General features: G+C 34.7%; 1 protein-coding gene across 1 annotated transcript; it reads right to left on the bottom strand.

Moving 5' to 3' along the window:
- Positions 1-9,680: 9,680 nt before the first annotated feature.
- valopa (vertebrate ancient long opsin a) lies at positions 9,681-24,387 on the bottom strand. Its single transcript, XM_067385074.1, has 5 exons — positions 24,048-24,387; positions 20,716-20,926; positions 17,189-17,306; positions 15,788-16,027; positions 9,681-9,920 (listed from the first exon to the last, which is right to left on the bottom strand). The coding sequence occupies exons 1-5, from the start codon at positions 24,385-24,387 to the stop codon at positions 9,681-9,683; spliced, it is 1,149 nt and encodes a 382-aa protein (XP_067241175.1).
- Positions 24,388-24,499: the final 112 nt, after the last annotated feature.

Genomic DNA, 24,499 nt, shown 5'->3' on the forward strand with positions numbered 1-24,499 from the left:
AGTGTATCAGTTGGGTGACACCTGTTTACTTAGTGTATGACATCAGCCATTCATGAACTGTACAAGTTTCCTGTACAATGTACTCTACTGTGGGGGAAAATATTTAGGCTGCATTGTCCAAGCCCTATATATATTTTTATTTAATTTTTTCTAAAGGACTGAGAGACGACACCATGGTGGAGGAAGGGGCCAAATGTTCACCGGGGTACAGGAAGCTGCCATTGTAAACTTGGTTTTGGAAAATAATGAAATCAGATTACGAGAAATTCAAAGCCACATCATCCAAGACAACACCTTATTCAACAACATTCAACGAGTTAGTCTGTCCACATTGGCTCGCATTCTCAAGCGAAACCAAATCAGAATGAAACAACTTTATAAGGTGCCGTTTGAGAGAAACTCTCAAAGAAACAAAGAGTTCAGACGAGCATATGTGGATGTAAGTACTATATTGACTGCAGTACACTACACACAACATTGTTTCCCAGTGTACTGGATAACACCATATTGAGTGATTTTTGTTCTTTGTTTTCAGGGAGTACTGGAAATGGATGCTCATGCAATCCCACATGAGTTCATCTTTATAGATGAGGCTGGGTTCAACCTAGCAAAGACCAGAAGAAGAGGGAGAAACCTCATTGGCCACAGAGCCATTATAGATGTTCCTGGCCAACGTGGTGGGAACATCACAATGTGCGCTGCCATCTCCAATATGCATGGTGTCCTCCACCGTCATGCCAAACTTGGACCATACAACACAGCCCATATTCTCACATTTCTGGACAGACTTCACAACATTCTCATACCACCAGAGCGTATGAATGATGCAGACCATCAAAGAAACCGGTACGTTGTAGTATGGGACAACGTGAGCTTTCATCGTGCAGCCCCAGTCCAAAACTGGTTTGCTGACCACCCAACATTTCTCGTGCAATACCTCCCACCATACTCCCCATTTCTGAACCCCATAGAAGAATTCTTTTCGGCATGGCGGTGGAAGGTATACGACCGGCAGCCCTTTGTGCGCATGCCTCTTGTGCAGGCCATGGAAGAGGCATGTGATGAGATTGATGTGGGTGCAATTCAGGGATGGATAAGGCACTCAAGGCGCTTCTTCCCTCGATGTCTGGCAAGGGAAGATATTGCCTGTGATGTTGACGAGGCGTTGTGGCCAGACCCGGCTGTGCGGCAAGATGCTGCCTAATTATTTTTCTTGCCTTTTTTTTTTGTTTGTTTTTTTTACTGTAATATATTTTTTTTCAGAAATTTTCTTTTTCAGTTTACTTTTTTTGTAAGAATATTTTTGTTCAGTCCCATGTAAATATATCTGCTGTGCTTATGTTGTACTGACTTGTTTACTGTAGTGAAGGGAAAAAAAATAAAAATGTTGCAACAGCATGTGTGTGTATCTGCAAATATTTCTGTGCATGTGAACAATCTGATACATATTTTAGTATTATGGCAAAGCATACTAAAGATGGGGGTGCTTTTCATTATGCCCAACAGTGTGTAGGTGGTTAGGCAAAAATCTGGTAATATGAATGAAGTGTGTGCCATTTCATGCAAAAGTTTGATTTTGATAATGCTCTGTGTAGTTTCGGTTGCAGTGCTTCATTTTGCAGGATATATGAGGTATTTTGCAGTTTGGGTGTGTGGTTTTGTGAATTGTGTTAAGTGTTTTGATAAAACCAGACTAGTTTGAAAAATTGTGTGTTAGCAATTGGAAAAAACTGTAAGAAACTTTAATTAATGCTGTCAAATATGCTTCAAAGGTAAATTAGTTGCTAATTACAACATTGAAATAAAAAATTGAATGTTCAAATAATAGAAATTGTGAATATAGCCTAAATAATTGGGTAATCATGTAAAAAAAAAAAAAAAAATAGTGCACATTTCATTTATCTAACATTTATGTCGTTCTTCTGTCATTTATTCGCTTGGCTGTTTCCTTATAAATGTCTAGAAATTCGTCAAGTTTTTCGTCAGGTGTCTTTTCTCATTCTATGATGTCATTACGTTGCCGTCTTGACTCCAGCCAATCGCTGCATTGCTGATCAATGTTTCTACTATCGATACATATCCCCTTTTAAGCCAACACATGAACGCCCAAGAACGGGCCCCTGTACTGGATACAGTATTTTACTTTTGCCTGTTGTTTGCTGAGCTAAAAGTGTTATGCACTATACCATAGAAGTGACAACTGGGACATGTTTTGTTGTGATTCTCCATGTTGACTGATATGGATATATGGAGAGAAATCAATGATATTTTCCTCAGTCTGCAGCATTGGTCTTGTGTAGTGTTTGGTGAACTATTGTATAGTTGCACTTTCTCTGTGTCCTTCATTTACAGTACTCTAATCACTGAGAATTAGACTTGCTAAAAGTGTTTTAGGTTAGCAACAGCAGTGTGTAAGTGGTTCAAAAAGATTAAAGTCATATGAAATATGTGTGTTTCGTATGGTAACAAAATATTGTTTTTATAAAGTTGTGTATAGTTTTGACAAAAGTGTTCCATTTTGCAAATGATCTGAAGTGTTGTGCTACTTTTGTGTAGAGTTGTGTTAATTGTGTGTAGTGTTTTGACAAACCGGGCCCTGATTTCAAAATTGTGCTTAAGCAATCGTAAAAAACTGTAACATAATACAAAACTGAATAAGACAGCAATTTGCTACATTTCTACAGTAATATTGTAATGAAATATATGCTGAATCTAAAAAGTCAAATACTATCAAAGCAATTAGATGAAACTGAACACCTACACAAGCATTCATTTTTCAATTTCATTATCGTCCATTGTTAAGAAATTTTACAAAAGAAAACATTGTATAATGATACCTGATGTTAGTGTTTTTAGGTCAGTATTTTATGACTGACAAAGTGTGTTTGCTGGGTGAAAATCTTTGCTAGTGTTCTGGAAGAATGAGTTGATTTGAGACATGAATGAAGTGTTTTGGTAGATTTAGTGCATTTTGAATGTGAAATTAACTGCTGTGCCAAGATGAGAGTTGGTTAGGAGAACTGTGTGAAGAGTTTTGAAAAAGTGGCCTAAATATTGAGAAATGTGTCCTAACGATTGTAAAAAACTGTAATGTTTCTTGCAATTCTAAAATGAAAAATCTGAATTGTGAGATAAACAGTTGCAATTACCTTTTTATTTATTTTTTTATTCCATTTTGGAAACAAAAAACAAACAAAAAAACAACTGCAAAATGTAAACTCAGAATTCTGAGGGGAAAAAAATGTAAAAAATTTCAACTTGCAGTTGTAAGAAAAAAGTCTGAATTGTGAGATGTAAACTTACACTTTCAAGTGAAAAAAATTACAAATTGTGAGATATAAACTGAGAATAGCTAATTCTGTGTATAAAAATTAAAACTGAAATAACCAGTTGCAATTACCTTTTTTTTTTTTTTTTAATTCTGTGGTGGAAAGATAAAAACACAATTGTGAGACTCAAAATTCCGAGAAAAAAAAAAGTCAGAATTTTGAGGCAAACAATCACAAAAAAACGGGAAAATTAAAAAAAAATGCCAGATATAAACTTGCAATTGTAAGAAAAAAAAAAGTGTGAATTTTGATTAAAAAGTCGCAACCTTTTTAATTTTTTTATTCCATTGTGGAAAGGAAAAAAGACAAAATTGCAAGATGGTGAGTAATATATATATATATATATATATATGAATTGGTGGATGTAAAAATGTCTGAATTGTGAGACAAACTCAAAATTCTTAAAAAAAAAAAATCTAAATTGAGAGATATAAAACTATTTTGAGTAGGCTATAAATAAAAAGTACAAATTGTGAGATATATACTGAGAATAGCTAATTCTGTGAATAAAAATGAGAATTGCAATAAAAAAAGTTGCAATTATCTTTTTAATTTTTTATTCTGTGGTGAAAAGATAACTGAATTGTGAGACTCAAAATTCCAAGAAAAAAAGTCAGAATTCTGGAATGTAAACTCAATTCTGAGTAAAAAAAAAAAAATCACCAGAATTGCCAGATGTAAAATTTAAATTGTAAGAAAAAAGTCTGAATTGTGATGGTCACAATTATCTTTTTTATTTTTATTTTTTTATTCCATGGAGGAAAGAAAAACAAAACCAAAATTGTGAGATGTAACTTAGCAATTATGAGTAAAAAAATAATCTGAATCAGCGAATGTAAATCAGTTGTAAGAAAAAATGTCTAAATTGTGAAAAATAAACTTTTGAGTAAAAAAAAAAAATTGTGAGATATAAACACAAATCTGAGGAAAAAAAGTCCTGACTGCAAGATAAAAAATTACCTTTTTTATTATTATTATTCTGTGGTGAAAAGAGAAAACAAAAACAAGAGTTAATAATAAATGTATAATAAATGTCAAAAGAGATATAAATGTGCAATTGTTAGAAAAAGAAGAGGAAAGAACTGAGATAAAAAAAAAAAAAGTCTCAATCACCTTTTTAATATTTTTATTCCATGGCAGATACAAGCTTCCACAGAACAGGGAATTTAAAGCATGCTTGAAAAATCAGCAAATATTTCATAAACTTTGCATTGCCTTTTAAAAATGTGTTTAAAGTCAGCATAAAATACATTCACTGCACAGCAGGTGCGTTTGAAAAAAATTTATTCAAAGACAATGTTTGATTTACAACATGCAAGCAGAACAGTGAATCTTAAACATGACTCAGGAGAGTTCATTGTGACAGAAAACACAGATTGCTGACAAAGACTCAGATCATGCTAGAGTGAATCAAGTCAAACAAAATACAGTCGTTCAACAGCTTCAATCTCTGAATCCTCTATTATCACCGCATTGACCCTTTTATATCTGATCCGTGACACTCACGGCACCAAACCCAATTAAAACATGACAGAAACCCCGCAGAGGTGGTGCATTTTCATCATAATTCTGTGTTCTCAAGATAACACTTATGTCAAGATCACTGGAAAAACAAACCATGACCTTATGAAAACAAGGTGGATGTATCATAATAATGCCTGGCTTCTGTGTTTGGAAATAATCATTATTTTTGCAATTTCATTTGATGCACTGCTTCTTTCAGCTCTATTTGTTTTTATTAATGTTGGTTTTGTAGACAATCTCGTTGTAAACAATTGTTTAAATATAAATTCACATGTGTCTGAATCTGCTGTGATTCAGACGGTTCACTGACACTAGCAAACTCACTAACCTTAAGCCAATCGATCTCTGTGATGTTGACATCAGAATTGGACATTTGATTGATGGTATCAAAGCCATCCGTGCAACAACAGAGAGCCGTGTGTGTTTGAGTGCACTATTTCTGAATGGGTTCAGTGCCTTCGTCAGTCAGCTGTAGAGTCGATTCTGCATTAATTAAAGAAACGATCAATATTCATCAGAAATGCTGCCCGCATTCTCACTGCAGCTCGATCCGGTGTCACTCCTCTTCTGTTTCACAGTTATTTACAGTAGTGACAAACACATTCTACATACAACCAGTTCAATTCTTTAAAACAAAACATAACTGAACTGGTAGTGACAAATGCATTTTCATTATATCTGTGTGATTTACACAGTATTACTTTTAAGCGTTTTGAAAGAAGTTTCTTCTGCTCACCAAGGCTGTATTTATTTGATGAAAAATACTGTAAAAAATGTGAAAAATTATTACAATGTAAAATAGCTGTTTTCAATGTGAATATATAGTAAACTGTAATTTATTCCTGTGATCAAAGCTGAATTTTCAGCATCATTACTCCAGTCTTCAGTGTCACATGATCCTTCAGAAATCATTCTATAGAATCATAATATTATAATATGATGATTTGCTGTTCAAGAAACATTTCTTATATTTTATTTTTAAAGGATTATTTGATGAATAGAAATTATATGAAAAAGAAATCTTCTGTAACATTATAAATGTCTTTCTTGTCACTTTTGATCAATTTAATGTATCCTGGATTAATAAAAGTATTAGATTTCTTTCAAAAAAATATATCTTTTGAACTGTAGTGTTTAGAAGAATAGCTGGAGGATCACACCGAGAAAGGATTCATTTTTCTCTCCACCATATTTCTTTAGTCCATAATGTACTTAAATGAATAGAAATGTTTTTAAATAGAAGAATTTGATGCTCGAGGTCTGGTCTCATCTGTCATGAATCTCAGCTCATCTCTTTTGATCTGAAACGTGGAGTCTTGTTCAGAAGGTCTCAGAGTCTGAATCAGTAGATTTTGCAGAGTCTTTCATAAAGGAATGAAATAAAAACACATTCAGCTGTCAGAAAAGCTGCATCAGAGTTCAGAGCTGTACAGTATTTCACTGAGCTCCAGCAGCCCAGATAATCTAACTGAAAACATGACCTTCAGTGTTTGAAAGGACAAAGATAACAATGCAGGAGAATCCAGATATTGTGGACATACTTGGAAAAGTGGATCCTTACAAAACCGTTGGCAGAGTTCAGCCCTTGTACTTTTTGCTTGTTTGTCTGTTTGCATTCAGACTTTTTTTTTCCCCCTTCATTTTGAAAATAATATCACATGTATTCCTGTGTTAGACCAGGTTCAGACTACATGATATCAGCCCGATCTGTTTGTCATGATGATTCATAAATGTAAATGGCCGCGGGGACACGAGAATCAATTGTTTTATCTTGTATAGTGTTTCCCGACAGAAAGACTTGCATGTTTAATGTTTTTCACTCCATGACGGGTTCCATAACATCTGTGACACTGACCAATAGGACCGATAGAAGCTCTACCACACACAGCTTTCAAACATGGACAGACGAATGTCATTTTCCAGCCAGTCACTAGTTCCACCTTCTCAATGACATCATGTATGTCGTTAAAGATGGCAAGCGATGATTGGTCGGGGAAGCAACGTGTTGTTGTATGCCATGTTTCTTGTCCACAACACGACAACAATTTAGGAGTTGAAACAGACAAAAATATAGTGTACTGAACTCGGCATTTTACTGCAAAAAAAAAAGATTCCTCAGTGTTTCTGTCTTGTTTTCCTGCACAAACATCTAATTCTTACAATATTAAAGGGTTAGTTCACCCACAAATGAAAATAATGTCATTAATTACTCACCCTCATGTCATTCCACACCCGTAAGACCTTCATTCATCTTTAGAACACTAAGATATTTTTGATAAAATCCGATGGTTCAGTGAGGCCTGCATTGACAAGAAGTTAATTTACAATTTCAGTGCCCAGAAAGCTACTAAAGACGTATTTAAAACAGTTCATGTGACTACAGTGGTTCAACCTTAATGTTATGAAATGACGAGAATACTTTTTGTGCGCTATAAAAATAAAATAATGACTTTATTCAACAATTTCTAGTGATGGGCGATTTCAAAACATCGCTTCATTAAGCATTAATTTCAAATCAGTGGTTCGGAGCGCCAAAGTCATGTGATTTCCGTTGAGGAAATTTCAATAGTTCATGTGACTTTGGCAGTTTGATACATGATCCGAGCCACTGATTCGAAACAAACGACTCATAAAGCTTCATGAAGCAGTGTTTTGAAATCGCACATCACTAGATATTGGAGAATAAAGTGGGTTTTTTTGTTGCACAAAAAGTATTCTCGCCGCTTCATAACATTAAGGTTGAACCACTGTAGTCACATGAACTGCTTTAAATACGTCTTTAGTAGCTTTCTGGGCATTGAAAGTCTAAATTAGATCAAAAATGTATCAAAAATATCTTAATGTCTTACAGGTGTAGAACAACATGAGGGTGAGTAATTAATGACAGAATTTTTTGGGTGAACTAACCCTTTAAAGTCCCCCTGTAGTTAATAATTTTATCCTTTAAAATGAATCTCTCCCTTGCCTCATGTAGTATGTGCGGTTCTATGAATATGCAAATTAGCCCCGCCTCCACCCACTCACACCAGCTCAGAGATCCACTCGTTGACGATCACACTTTGACGTGATTGGTTACAAGGTAGTTTGTGATGTCAGAAACAGTGATTTTTAAACCATGTTTTTGAGACTGTCTTTAGATCACTGCAGTTCCTCAGCAATGGTGTTGACTTATGAATATGCACTTAGATACACATACATAAACAACATTAAAAACTTCATTTTCACCATAGGAGGACTTTAAGACTTATTGAAAAATGTGTAAAAATGAGTTTAAGCTTAAAACAAGTAAAATAATACTACTTGCTTTCCATTTACTTTACTACATATATTTGTTCTTGTTTTAAGTATGAAGTCACTTAATTTTGATACATTTTTCATTAAACAAAACTTAATATCTTCAGTCATTTTGCTTCTCAAGTAAATGTATCTTGATTTAAGAATGTTAGATATTTGTGCTGGAAAACAAGACAGAAACTCTGATGAAAAACATTTTTTTTTTTTTTGCAGTGAAACACTTGATTGGTTTGTATTGAGTTTAGATTGATTTTCTGTCAGATTTCTTAAGTATCTGTGCAAATGTTGCAGTTTAGTAGACTGAAAGTCCAGTAACAGATGCTCAACATTCACGAGTCATGTATGCAGTGTTGGGGAGAGACTAACTTAACTAAAAGCAGCACACTGTATTATACATGCAGTGATAGATGCAGTAAAACACTTAACATTCAAACTATTTAGTGAATTTCTGAGCTGTTTCAGCTCACTTGTATAAATTACACTAGCAAGAAAGTACTAAAAATTAACAGTACTTTAGACATGGTTATTGCATTAATGTCATTCTACCGATGCATTCTTACCATGTACATATCATGGTATATGATTAGAAATTAGTACCATGGCATATATTAAAGTTCTTTTGTAGCACCATGATATGGCCACAGTATGGACAGTTTTAGGACAGTATTGGTGGTAACACTTTTCTTGAAGCCTTTACATATAATGCATTATGAATGCATATTTAATGGTGCATTATTAAAGGTGCATTATTCTTTGTAATGCACCTTTATAATGAATTGTATGATCTTATTAATAATTGTAACCACAGTTATAATACTTATCCATTCATTGTTACACATTATAAAATATAATGCATTGAAACACTTGACAAACAACCAATTTCAGATGGAAGTAAATTGCAAATATAATGCATTTTAACTTACAATTATTTACGAAAATATATAATGCATTACAGTGCACATTATGAATGCAATATACATAAAGGCCTCGATAAAGTGTTACTGTATTAGTATAAAATAATTGTATTGCACATCAATCTATAATCTGTGCAACTGTTGCTAAATTAAGCAAAAAAATAAATGAAAATAATATTTTAAAATGTATGCCTCAAAGTAGTCTGGTATTTTTTGTTAGTAGCTTTTGTTGCACACTGCAAAAAATCATTTTCATTCCTGTACAAATAAACATTCTTATTTAAAAATAAACTCTAAAAGTCTGAAAAATTGATCAAAATTAAGTGAATTTACACTTAAAACAGGGAAATAATTTTTCCTTTTTTTTTTGCAGTGTAGTGAACTACTTTTTGAGAAGGTAGTTTGTAGTTTAATAGCTTCTTCCCCAACACTGTTTCAGTGTTTTTCTGTACCTTCATCAGTGTCTCTCTGTCATGCACAAGCTGCAAAATGTAATGCTGGGTGAACGCCATTTAGACTAAAAGTTTAGACGCCAACATTCAGAAAAAGTAAATTCATTCAGCCAGAGTACACGAGCGGCAGAGGATAGAGTTGGCACACGTCTCGAGTGTGTTTGCAATCACATCGGACATACTTTGTTCTCAGGAATGGGAATTTTGACGAACGAGCTCCGTTCATTGGGATGCTCCTCTGTTTTAGGTGGGACGGTTCCAGCCGCGGGGATCCGTGCGGCGATGGCGGACATCTCCCCTGTGTTGCTCTCATTGGTCATGCCAGCGCGTTCGGTGGTCTGGTTGATGTTACCCTCGACGATGGTGACGTCACTGCAGCTCAAGAGCTGAACCAGACACTTCCTGAACTGAGGAGATCACAAGGAACAATTCATGGATTATACTTTAGTCACCATGAAAACAAAATGGACAATTCTTGTGTTTTTATGGAATATTGCAATGATTTATTTGTGCACATCATTTCAAATTCATGCGTCTTGAAATCTTGAATCAGAATAACTTCCATTGACATCTCTTCTCTGATGATGAGGGCGGGGAAACCTGTCACTCACATGAGATCCACCAATAGAAAACAGTGACAAAATCAATCAACATTTGTTCTTGTTCCAGAAGCCATTTCACTTGGATATACAGTACAATAAGGAAGAAAAGACAAGTGCAACTTCCGATTCATGCCAACTTTAAACATTTTAACTCTCATCTGAGCTAGAAAACATACTTGAAATTAATTTTACCTCCACTGAACATCAGCAAAACCCAAGGGCTAAAGTTGTAAGTAATTTCCTCAAAGAAATGTGTTTTTGGTTCCAAAGTGAATTACAAAAAGATTTTAAGACAAGACACTACAGGTGAATAGGGTAAACATTTAACTAATAGATGTCTCTGTACTGATTAATCACAGTACATTAACTCAATTGTTTTCTATTACAGCTTTTCTAATATGTTTAAAAAATCTAATTAGTTAAATATGTAGTTATTTGGATACATTTCCAGAACACAAATCTAAACATTGTATGAAGCCAGGTTGAAAATCCTTGTTTGATTTAGTTGACAGAGTTAAAGGTTTTTACAGAGGAGGTTTTCAGTTTCTCTTTTTATCACTCCATAAATCAGAAAATACTGTCAACAGACAGAAAAAAATACATTGACACGTAATATTAGGAACAGAATTTTACATAAATCAATGTGAATGATATAACAAACCCCTCAGTAAAAAACTTCAGAATATGGAGAAAAAAAACTAATTTAGAGAAAACAGCCTTTAAAGATATGCATTATATTTGAAATCTACAGATGCAAACAGATAAAGTACAATAAAATAAACATGTGTATATTTTTCACATTTTCTTTCCACTGGTGAAAAAGAAAATGTTAGGAAGCAAAACTGAAAAATTGACCAGTGCATTAAAAAAAAAAAAAAATAAAATCAATGGTTTTCCCTGTAATGTCTTGCCTTAAATTAACAACCAAATATTGAGAGTTACGTCCCACTGCTCAGACTGAAGTTAAGTGGATTTACTAATGCAATCAGGCTACTAAACGAGCAGTGAAATCGAGTGTCAGTTGACGTGGCGCTTTGCAGCTGACGGCTGTAACTGTGTGCAACATGCTGTACAATTAGTCAATCATGATGAGGTCATAATTGCACAGTAATCATTAATTGTTTCCACATTGCCTGCGGCGCACATCGCCCTTCTCGTTCTTCATTAGTCCCTAGTCATTAAACTACAGAGTCCGATACACACTAATTAGTTTGTGACCTAAAGTCACCTGTTTGTCACTTCAGTTCTAAGAATGAAGCTTCACCACAGTTTCAACCATCCTGGCTGTAGTTTCAAAATTAGAATTTTATCATTCAATTCAATAAAAAATTATACTGCGCATAAATGATGTTCTTCAGTGTTTTTATCTTGTTTTCCAGCACAACAAAGTATCTAAAAATTCTTAAATCACGATATATTTTTGGTGAAGCAAAATGACAAAGATGTAAGAAACTGTAAAACTGTAAGAAATATCTTGCTAATAGGGTAAGAAAGTTAAGTTTGAATTAAGTTCATTTTTCTAACCCCACTGGATGATATTTTTTAATTTTAAGCATAAACTCATGTAATGTTGATATATGTCTCAGAAAACAAGACCTAATATCTTAACTTCTCAATTAAATGCATCTTGATTTAAGAATGTTTATATATTTGTACTGGAAAACAGGACAAAAGGAAGAAAATATATTTTTAAAGGGAACCTATTGTGCCCCTTTTCACAAGATGTTATATAAGTCTCTGGTGTCTCCAGAATGTGTCTGTGAAGTTTCAGCTCAAAATCCCCCACAGATCATTTATTATAACTTGTCATATTTGCACCTATTTGGGTGTGAGCAAAAACACGCCATTTTTGTGTGTGTCCCTTTAAATGTAAATGAGCTGCTGCTCCCGGCCCACTTTCCAGAAGAGGGCGGAGCTTTAACAGCTCAACAACAACAAAGCTGGAGAATCTCACGCAGCCAAAATGAGGAAAGTGTTCAGCCTTACATTGTTCAAACCGGAGTCGACACTGATGGAGAGACTCAGAAAAGAAATTACAACTTTTAGACGTTTCTGAATGGTTAGTGGATAAATTGATGTAGTTGCTGTGGAGTTGATTCAACTCATCCACTAGCATGTGCCGTCATGTTCATCTTTTGTGCAAAACCAATTCGGATGCCAGCTATACGTAGTGTACCTGTTCAACTTGCAGGCTATCCAAGCAAGCGAGACTCTAAATAGTGTTCAGCGCTCGTCTATCGACAGAACAGTTAGCATGCTTTGCTCCAACTTTTGCCATGTCGTTAGAACTGGTACACCATTGTCGCTTGCGAAAACGAAATGACGGCACCGTGGGTGGAAACGTGCAGATTAAGATCCCCTTCCGATGTTACTAGGGGAGCTCATTTTTTGGGCTCCTTGTTTTTACATGCTTGCAGAGAAAGGCATACAAAAACAAAGTTACTGGGTTGTCCTTTTTCAAGTTTTCTGGGTTGGTAGATGCATCGGGGAACCGATTATAGCATTTAAACACGGAAAAGGTCAGACTTTCATGATATGTCCCCTTTAAGTGAAGAATTTTTTAACATTTGTAGACTTTGGTGCCATTGTCAATGGTGTTTTAGTAATTACTTTTGTGCATTACTAATACTGCATTCTCAAAAAGATCTATTACCTACTTTTTATACCTATATTCATTTATAACCCGTTAAAGAACTGAATCAAACTGACGGAGCAGCTGCCTCAAATCAGATTCATCTGATGATTGACATGTTATTTATCTAATAGACGACTGTCACTGTGACAAAAATCGCAAGCAAGCATGTTGTGTTGTCATGCACGTATTTCTGCAGGTTTCTGAAATGGAGCACTATTCATATATCGAGTGTGGACAGCATCCAGAAGTCACTGTTTGAATGGAGGAAACCAGCGGCTAAACTGACAGCTCCAGCTCAGCAGGATGACGGAAAGACGTGGCGCTGCCAAACACTGTTTACGTCCTATAACCTCCACAGCTGCTCAATAATTCAACATCTTCTCCTTTGGGGTGCACCGGTTTGATCCACACTGCAGGTATTTCTTTATTTTTTATTTCGGTGATATAAGTCAAATATGTCAGCTCTAGAGAAGCGATCTCATCCCACCATGACAGCTTTAGGATTTTTCTAAATCCATAAACTATGTCCTGTGCACTTCTCAAACACAGTATGGGAAAGCAACCTCAATCCTAAATGGAAACGTCTGGCTTGTGTAAGGACTTTTCTGCTTATTTCTGTCAGGCGATGCCTTCAAGGTCTTTCAGCTACATTAACCTATTTACTTGTAACTGGGACGCGGGAAACATTCTTGCTGTGCCTTGAGATCTTCATGCAATATTATGCCTAAGAGCAAAATTTAAGTACAAGCATCACAATTTGGGAAAATGCAACAGTATCCATCTTGATTGAATGCTTTGACTGGTGCCAAAAAGTCAAGTCACATTTATTTCAACTCAGCATGCCTCAAGGAATCCATGGAGACCATCCTCATGATTTTAGGACAAGGCATTCAAAAGTTATAAGCAAAAAAATAGCCATCTTTCCTATCTTGGCACCAGTAGGTGGCACTGTGATGATACTATGCATGTACACCCAAGTAATCCTGTAATGATATATACCAAGTTTGGTGTCAATACACCAAATCATTGCAAGGATACAGCATCATTTTGGTGCGCTCGCCATCAGATTCATTGATGTGCTATACAACAACGGATTAGGCCATCAAAAATGTTTCAATAATGTGAGTAGATGCTACATACCACATTTCATGCAAATTGGATAAACGCTCTAGGAGGAATTAGAAAAATTCAAAATGCCGGACAAATTTTCAAGCTGGAAATGACGTCATAGGGTGCATTCGAATCAGCATGAGCCATGTAATCAGTGAGAAAACTGGTCCCACTTTATATTAAGTGGCCTTAACTACCATGTACTTACATCAAAAAATAAGTACAATGTACTTTTTGGGTTCATATTGAATTGCAAAAAACTTTTGCAGCTATTGAGGTGGGATACGGGTAAGGTTAGGGAAAGCTTTGGTGGTATGGGTAGGTTTAAGGGTAGGGGTAAGGTGTAAGGGATGGGTCAACAGTGTAATTAAAAATGTAATTACAGAAATTAATTACAGATGTAATGACATGCAGGTGTTTTTAAAATATAAGTACAATGTAAAAACATGTTTGTACACAATAAGTGCATTGTATCAAATTATTAATTTAAATGTAAGTACATAGTAGTTAAGGCCACTTAATATAAAGTGGGACCAGAAAACTTGGGAATTTTGTTTCTAGGACTTAATGCGTCAAAAGTTATGAGCATAAACATGAGTGAATATTTGAACTGTTGGTGGCATTAGAGGGTTTGAGACTCCAAACACAGACTCCAAATTTGCTATGGTAACATTTCAGATTGTCCTCTATCTGTGTGCCAAATTTCATAACTTTTTACCTTATGGTTCTATGGGCTGCCATAGATTCAAGAGCGGAAGAAGAATAAGTAAAAACTAAAATAGCACTGCTTCACAGTAATAAACAAAATTTGGCTATTATGAAACAAATTCAATTTCAGCCAGTAAAGCAGACAATAGTGTCATTATTCAGATCACTTCAGTTTAATGTTGAATCAGTTTAGTTCAATAACTGTGTTGATGTTGCAAAGTTTTATAGTCATTATTCAGCTCAATTCGGTTCTAGTTTTGTTCTAATCTGACATTGTTAGTGCAGATAAATAAATGATATTAATACACATTAATTGTATTTAAAAAAAAAAAAAAAAAAGCTGATTTTTTTTTAATCATATCTTTGTATCTCTTCCTGTTTGAATTGCATATTGATGGCATATTGGTCCAAATCCAGTTATTGGTAGGAATATTGAAAATGCACAAAAAGTTTAGTCTAATGTTGATGTAATATCACCGAAATCAACATTAAAGTCAGGTATTTTAAGCACCTTTACCCACCGTCTGACTTTCAAAGGAAGCAGAGTTGTGTTTCGGTTCAGAAGCTTCTCTTGTGATCAAAAGATCAAGTTTATTTCTTTAGACTGCTTTATTAAATGATGCATTTATTTATAGAGCTTTGAGAGAGAAGGTGGTGTTTTCAGGGCAAGTCAATTCAGATTAAACATCCTGCGCTCGCTTCATGCTGCATTTTACTTGTCATTTATTGATGATCCATTTATTATTTAAGATGAAGCTGACAACTAACTACACCAATCAAAGGGTGAGTTTGTGTAGCGATGTCAATCTCGTCTCTTCTGATGTTCTGATGATATATGATGATGAAGATGGATCAACCGCACATGACTACTGCCTAGTCAGTTGTGTTTGCAAAAACAAACCCCTGGAAAATGTGTGGTTAAAACTCAGAGCTGATAATCAGAAGCTGCAGGTTTGATTTCCGTAAGAAACAAGCTCAGGATGATCTGGGGTTCATTTATGACACTCATTCTCCTTTAAATTGAATTACTAACAAATAGTCAAGACTTATGAGATTGAATGTGTCATTTAGCTGAGAGTTTCAGCTAAAGTAGTAACTCTCCAGCACTTTTAAAAATCATGAGGTCATGGGTTTGATTCCCATCCAATGCATGAACTGATAACATGTATACCTTAAATGCAAAGTTGCTTTGGATCAAATGCATGAATGTAAATATCACCTGTTTGTTCATGAACACATAGATGATGGGGTTGTAGACGGCCGCTGTTTTGGAGAAGAACGCCGGAGCGGCTGCCAGTCGAGGATCCAGGTGAATGCTGGGATGGGCCGTAACCACAATGGAGAAGGCGGCGTACGGAGTCCAGGCCACCATGAAGGCCACGATCATCACAACCACCATACGGGTCACCTGACGCTCCGGTTTCCTGGCATTACCCAGCCTGCCGTGAGAGTTGGACACCTGCACAGATGCATGTAATGTGTGTTGACAAAATAATTAGTATCATGGCTATATTTGATGATGGTAACAGCTTTATTTCTACAGCGCTTTATACAATACAGACAAAGTATTAATATACTTTAAGGAAATAAACTCTTAATGCATCGTGTTTCCTTCTGGAGCATCAGTGAATGTTTGAACCTTTTTTAATAGTTGTGTTTGAGACCCTCAGTTGTCCTCAGTGTGAAAAGACGGATCTCAAAATCATACAGTCACTGCTGGAAATGGTTCAAATATGCAAAAGATGCTGGAAAATCAAAGAATCTGCAGGATCTGGAGGATTTTTCTGAAGAATATTGGGTAGTTTAACTGCTCAGGACGAACAAGAGACTCATGAACAAAACAAACAAACAGTCGTGGATCATCCAGGTAACCACACACGGTATTGAGAATCAAGGGTTCACAATCTTTTGAACAGGGTCATTTTAATAAATTCTGCTATTTTTTTGCCTTGTGGACTATATGTATACATCTTTTATGTAAAATATCTTACTCAGGACAGTACTAAATTAAAAAATAACATGCATTTTGTATGATCCCTCTTATTTTGTTAAAATTTTTCACATTTTCACAGATTCAGCACTGTGTATAAATAATTCAGCTAACAAAATTATGTTCCAAGAACGTTTTGCTAAAGTTTTGAAAACATTATTTCTGAATGTTCCCTGAATGTTCAAAAGTCCAGTTTTTTGAATGTTTGGTTATATGAAATTATGGGAACATTCCATTCATCATTCTTCAAACATTACTTTTGAATGTTCTCTGAACACACAAGTAGTAACATAAAAAATGTTAGATGAACGTCAAACATTACAGAAAAAAACACCTAATGACTGATGTATAAATAATGTTTTTGTTCTAACATTTTGAGAACATTATTAAGATTTGAATGAACGTTCTATTAATGTTAATGTTTGTAACTTTGAGAGAACCTTGTCAGAGAGTTCTGAGAACATTCCCAGTTAGAATGTTCTGTAAATAATATGTAGTATCAACACTGTGTCAGTGATCAGTTTGCTGTAATGACAGTAAGAAAGCACATTGGGATCATTAGGATTCAGTGACTCACACATCTGGGCGTCTAATGAGCCGCTGAGCTCCAGATGTTGTGGAGCGACTGACCTTTCTCAGCTTCCTGATCAGTTTGCAGTAACAGACGACGATCACTCCCAATGGAAGAATGAAGCAGGTGGTGAAGAAAGTGATGATGAAGGTGTGGTCGTGGAAGTTTCCCGAATACCTGCAGCAGGACAAAATCAGTGAGTAAATCAAAGGTCTGATAAGAGAAAGCTTTCTGTTCTATCCTTCATTTTTATTAAAACTAACAGATTTAGACTTTCTTTTTTCTTATATACAGGGTCACATTAAAACAATATAGAATCTAGAAACTTTAAATATATGTATTCTAGTGTTTGAACGTGCAAAAGTTTTCACCCCAATGCCAAGCTGTTGCAAATGGTCACTTGATGTTCTGAGTTGTCTTGTTTAATGATTTGAAGTATTATTTATGGAAGCTTGTTTTCGCCACGGAATAAAAATATAAAAATGCAATTGTTGCAAGAAAAAGTCAGAACTGAGAGTTTTGTCTCTGACTTTTGTCTCAATTGCAAGTTATAAAGTATGAATTGCAATTTTGAGAAAAAAATTATTGTGAGATATAAACTTTTGAGTTTACATCTCACAATTCTGACTTTTTTCTAAAAAAAAATTGCAATTGCAAATTATAAAGTCAGAATTGTGTGAAGATATAAAGTTACAATTCAGACTTTTTTTATCATGCAATTCTGATTTTTATCATGCAATATGATCTTTTTTTTTTTTTTTTTTTGCTATTTACAATGTCTACATGAATGCATAAATACACTCCAGGTGTTTAAACTTCTGAAAAGATACCCTGATGTGCCAGTTAACTGGGATATTTTCATTTTCTCATGATTGTGCAAGTCTTAATTATGTTCACTCTTAGAAAAAAAGGTACAAAAGTTGTCATTGCGAAGTTACTCTTTCAAAAGGTACTAATATGTACATTTAAGGTATGCCTATTTACTGTATTATGTACACACATTTCAGATACTAATATGTACAGTGACAGCTTTTGTTCATTAGAATGTATAATATTTTTACTTGACATGCCAAAACTAGTCACATGCAGACTGATGTGTAACGTGACATTTGTATTTCTGACCAGAACAATAAAACTACTAAAACTGTGTATTTTTATCTTTTCATGGCCTATTTTTCATTCACTAGCTTGTCTTGACAGAAATGACAAAGGTAAAATGGAGTATGAACAAATAGAAATCCTAGTGAGTAATATAGCCAAAATGAATTAACATGTCAGAAAATTGCTGGCATTCATTGATAAAAGGACCAATTAGTAGAGAAGAGACAATAAATCTGAGATGGTTAATTAGCCTGCTGGTTTAAGCTTTAAAGAGGAGGAAATGCTCTCTTGGGTGAAAGTTTGACAAGCACCATCCATTAAACTCATCCCACATTGTGGCGTCCCTTGTTTGAAAATTAAAACATTTTAAACAATTTTAGAAGATGTGCTTATGAAGATTGAAAGTGTCCTATCTGAAACAAGCTTGAAAGATTTTAAAGAAATTCTGCCCACAACAAAATGATAATAATGACCCATAAAGGTCCATTCACACAATAGACGGTGATGATTTTACTGAAATAACTTTGCCATGTGTAAATACCAGTCTCTAGTAAGACAGTGATATGAACTTATGAAGTGATATGAGCAAAAAAGTTGTTTAATTTTATGGAAATGAGCAGCAGTGCAATGCAGCAACTAACAAACGCCTACTAACTACCAACTATACAGCGAACTGCTGACCTCCAGTGATAGAATCGCTGAAGAACAAGCCTTTTTTTAACTAACATACACTAGATGAATGCTTAAAACAGTGGCGAGGCCAGAAATGTTAAAGTGAGCGGACCTTGGTGAAATAAAGTGGAGTTCAATGCCTACTCTCAAATTGCATCATTTTACTATACATGGGATAAAAATTATTTGACAATTAAGATTAGTTAAATATGACTTATTGTCAGCCCACAGTTTCATGAAAACAGCTAAATCTATTCATAAATAAAATAAAGAATAGAGACTAGTGTGTAATTTTCTTACTCACACCACTGCTTCTGACTGCTTTTAGAGGGAAATCTGCTCATAACTGCTGGTCTAGGATCAGTTTCTCACTAATAGCACTGGTGATTTGGCAAATGATCTAGTGCGCATCTGTGTTTGTGCTCTGGAGAACGTCAAATGTTTCTATTTACAATGTTTTTGCAGTGTTGAGCAATGTAGCCAATCACAGCCATATCTGTTGTTTTCTTGAACGCAACGGCCAATCAAAGGTGTTTAAGTTAGTTTTTCTTGTGTGCAGAGTTCTGCACACTCACGAATCCTTTTATTTAAACAAAGTCTTGGCATTATGTAAATTATAGAGAGATTCACTGATCCTAAAGGAACTTCATGAGATGACGTCATTGCAATGAACTAAGATGAGTGATTATAAAGAGCGCAATCTTTGCATGCTTTCTAGGCGATATATAATCAATTGAGAATTTGAATAAATCTTTTGTTTTTCATGCTTGACCAGCGGCCATGTACTTGCTGTTGGTTAATGTTAGTTAATGCATTACCATTAACATTAAGTAATTACAGCTTATTGTAAAGTGTCACTACACTCTAAAAAATGCTGCATGGGTTAAAAACAACTCAAGTTAAGTTGAAAATGGACAAACCCAGTGGTTGGGTTAAATGTTTGCACAACCGACTGGGTAAATGACTGCCTTTCTTGCTTAAAATGAACCCAAAATAGGTTGGAAATGAACATTATTTCATGTTTAATAAATGAACATTTATTAAAAAGTTTAATTAATAATAATTAAACAATAAACATTTATTAAATTGTGTCTGATTTTTAATTTCCAACATTTTGGGTTCATTTTAAGCCAGCCATATAATCATTTTTAAACAATAGTTGGGTTAAATAAAACTACCCAGCAGGTTCTGCAAACATTTACCACAACCACTGGGACAAAACTACCCAATTGTTGGGTTTATACATTTTTAACCCAACTTGGGTTGTTTTTAACCCAGCATTTTTTATCTTCATGTAAATGCAGTGTTGTGAGTGGAGGTAACATAGTTTGACATTGTTTTTTAAATGCAATTTAGAAACACGTGTATACAAAAATCCTTGGTTGATGCATAATGTGTGCATGTGCATTTTATTTCAAGATTTGAAATGAAAATGTATTGGTTACACTTTGCAATAAGGTCACATTTGTTAACAATTAGCGAACATAAACAATGAGCAATATGCATTTTTTACAGCATTTATTAATCTTTAATGTTAATGAGAATACTACAGTTCATGGTAGTAATGTATTAAGTAATACTGACAGACACAACTTTGATTGTACACAAGTTTTAATAAATGCTGAAGTTAACTAAACACTGCAGAAGAATTGTTTCATTGTTAGTTCATGTTGACTGAACCTTATTGTAGAACCTTATTGTAAAGTGTTACCAATAAGGGAAAGCATTTTATGTTTTTTTATGTGCGCTAATCACCTTCACTAGTTCATTTAAAAAGTCCCGCAGTGTGATAAATGATGGTTTAATTCCTCACCAGTTGGGTTCACAGGTGGTGCCGATCTTGCTGACGGTGTAGCTGCTCCAGCCCAGGACTGGCGGGATGGTCCAGATGAAGGAGAAGGTCCAAACAAACAGCAGACCCAGAGCCGCGTGTTTGCCTCGCAGACGGATGTTCCCCAGGGGCCGACAGATCACGAAGAAGCGCTCGAACGCCAGGACGGCCAGAGACCAGAGAGCCACGATACCTGGAGATTCAGTCAGACTGATGAACATGAGAACAGAGAACATCCCTCCGTAACAGAGACTGAGAAAACCTTCAGGAAATACTCTGAGAGTTATGAGTAATGTCTGAGATGAACTTTCATAAGGGTTTGCAGTTTCATAATTGATGCAACATTGACACTCTTATTGAATTAAACTGAATCAACATTGAACTGAATTGTCTTCTGTAGAGCAGCTTTATTGACTGAAATTGAATGTTTTAGAATTGATGAACTGCATAGTTATTATGCTAAACTGAATTAACATTGAACAGAATTGATCCGAATAATGACATATCTCTTTTTTATGTAGAGCAGACGAAATTGAAGTTGTTTTATAATTTATGGATTTTGCAACACTGTTACTTTCCTCACTGTAAAAAAAGAATTGTTGGCTTAACTTAAAAATGTAAGTTACCTGGTTGCTTTAAAAGTTTGAGTTCTGTGAAATTAAAAATTTGAGTTAATACAATGAAGGCAATTGGTTTAATCAACAGAAACACAAGATATTATGTTATCTGAACCACATTACCCAGGTGAAAAAGAGTATATTTCAATAATGTACTTAAAGTGCTCTATTTTTGTGCACTAATTTTGTACCTAATATACTAAAAATTCTTCTTAAGTACTTCTTAAGATAATTTTAAATACATCTAAGTGTACTCAACTGTGCTATTTTGAGACACCATGAAATATGAACTTAAATGTGCTTTTAATATACTATCTCTGTATTTAAAAAATATATTTACTTTCCACTTGTAGTACACTATGGGTTCAAATGTACTGTAAGAAGTATCTAAATACATTTTTTAAATACAGAGATAGTATATTAAAAGCACATTTAAGTTCATATTTCATGGTGTCTCAAAACAGCACAGTTGAGTACACTTAGATGTTCTTAAGATTATCTTAAGAAGTACTTAAGAAGAACTTTTTGTATATTAAGTATAAAATTAGTGCACGAAAATAGAGCACTTTAAGTACATTATTGAAATGTACTTCTTTTTTACCTGGGTATTATCTAAGTTGATTTGACAGAAGAAAAAATGTTGTGACAAATCATGAAAATATGTTTTTACAGTGAGCACTTTATCTCTGTGAAGCTGCTTTGAAACAATCTGTGTTGTATAAAGCACTATAGAAATAAAGCTGACTTGACAGTGATGCATTAGAGTTCAAAACATTTCTGAAGAAGACATGCAACTTTTATGACTCAGATTGGACACTTGCATTAAAATTTAAACAGGTAAATTCTCATTCACTGAGTTGATCGCCTTGTAAAGATAGTCCGACAACCAGAGAATGTACTTTTCTTTCATTTATAATATATTTTCATTTATATATTTGTGTTGGGTCATTTATTTTGATATATTTTATATTAATATTTTAAGTCCACAAAAAATTCAACTCGTTATCTGAAGATCTGACACAAAATAAAATAATGAAAAGTGTCAATTCATGATTATGACTCTTGACAAGAACATTAAATCTGCTTTGTGCTATATAATAACTTGCAATAAAATAAAGTGTGATTGACCAGATGTTACATAACTGACCATTAATGAATAGCCTATAATAAAATGACTACAGCATCACTGTGAAATCGATATGAAATCAGGACACTGACTTCTCGATGCGTTACTGTACATCTGTAACACACATGAGCTCACTGCAATATCACAATGAGTTTTTAGTCTGACAATAATGTTCTTGAACTATTTATCGTCTCTTGAACAAGAGACTCTTTAGCATTGCAGATTGATGTTATCAAATCAGGACATTTATAAAACTTCAGGATATCCATTTCCAGCATGATGTTCAAACAACATCCTACAAGGAAGTTCTAAACATTTAGATGAGACCTTTCAACCTCCATGTGTCACTAAACCATTTACACAACAAACTGTAGAAAGTCATCGCTGTGTGAATATTAAAACACATCATGCAGCCCTAATGAATGATAATGCAGGTCTAAGAAGAAATGAATGGCAAATACTGACACCTGCAGTTCTTAAACAGATGTGAGAATAGATGTTCATCTGGAATATAGGCTATTAGTTTTATTATTACATTTCATCATATCATTCCTCAGGTTCTGAGATTGACTGAGGAGAACATTAATATTGAAAATCAAAATTTATTTTTTAAAAATGCCCCTCTTTGATATCATTTTGCATCATAGATCACTATTTTCCTGTTTATACGGTGAAACTGCTTTGAAACAATATTGTATAAAGCACTATACACTAAAAAATGCTGGGTTAAAAACAACCCAAGTTGGGTTGAAAATGGACAAACCCAGCGGTTGGGTTAAATGTTTGCCTCAATTGGGTTGTTTTAACCCAGAGGGTTGGGTTAAATGTTTGTTAGCAGTTTTATTTAACCCAACTATTGTTTAAAAATTACTTTATGGCTGGCTTAAAATGAACCCAAAATAGGTTGAAAATTAAAAATCAGACACAATTACTAGAGGAAACAATAATTAATATTAATAAGCAATTTAATAAATGTTAATGTTTAATTATTATTCATTAAACTTATAAATAAATGTTCATTTCCAACATATTTTGGGTTCATTTTAAGCAAGCAATACATTTTTAAACAATAGTTGGGTTTAATAAAACTACCCAGCAAGTTGGGCAAACATTTAACCCAACCACTGGGTTTGTCCATTTTCAACCCAACTTGGGTTGTTTTTAACCCAGCATTATAGTGTAGAAACAAAGCATACTTAATTCGTTTTAAATACGTAGACATGCACTTTTCATTAATGTAACTTGCATTAAATACTGCAAAGCTGCATTTGTTTGGAGTCATTTGAACCCTGCGAAACTGTTTTGATTCTTTTATTGTATTTTTTACAGAGACCATGGCATGAGTGAACTTCTACTGGGAGTACAATCTCAACACAAGTGAACAGACATTTTATTTAATCATATTTGTTATATGTGGGATTTCTGAAATCCAAACAAAAGCAATGACATTCATGCAGGATGTTTGAAGCGTGAAAACACGAAAGTGTCGGGAAAAATCCGTGTTAAAAGGAAATGTTAAAATGAATCGCTCAGAAACCAAACCAAAGCTCATATGTGAACTTTTCACTTACCAAAAAAGGTGACTGCAAAGCCCTCCAAAACACAAGCCCATTTACCCAAGAAGAAATACCCGTGGTAGTTAGTTAAAAAACTTATAGTCCCTCCAGTCAGCGACACAAGAAAGTCAGCCAGAGATAAATTGACGATGATATAATTGAGAGGCTGTCTGAGCTGTGTGTACCGGAATGTGACCAGCATCACTGTGAAGTTCTCGCAGAGGGAAACCACGGTCACTACGAACATCAGCGCAGCCAGGACTTTATAGTTCCAAGGCGCGATGAATGTGAGAGGTCCGGAGAACGGATCTTCAGTGTGGGAAACACCGTTCACCGACACCGCAAACGACTCCATCTCGCCAATCGAGCAGAATCGCACCTACATTTGGAGAAAGTCACCGTGCATCGCGAATCCGGCGCATGCACTGATGATTATCGTGCGATTATTTCGCTGTGTGTCCCTTATA

This window comes from Chanodichthys erythropterus, chromosome 5, assembly GCF_024489055.1.
Source record: "Chanodichthys erythropterus isolate Z2021 chromosome 5, ASM2448905v1, whole genome shotgun sequence".
In the NCBI taxonomy this organism is placed as follows: domain Eukaryota; kingdom Metazoa; phylum Chordata; class Actinopteri; order Cypriniformes; family Xenocyprididae; genus Chanodichthys; species Chanodichthys erythropterus.

What these genes read in the sequence shown, in the direction of transcription:
- valopa (XM_067385074.1), bottom strand. Translation starts at nt 24,387, where the DNA reads ATGGAGTCGTTTGCGGTGTCGGTGAACGGTGTTTCCCACACTGAAGAT. An exon ending in CTTTGCAGTCACCTTTTTTG is followed by an intron (nt 20,927 to 24,047) that starts GTAAGTGAAAAG and finishes CTGAATCTCCAG; the next exon opens with GTATCGTGGCTCTCTGGTCT. An exon ending in ACCACCTGTGAACCCAACTG is followed by an intron (nt 17,307 to 20,715) that starts GTGAGGAATTAA and finishes GTCCTGCTGCAG; the next exon opens with GTATTCGGGAAACTTCCACG.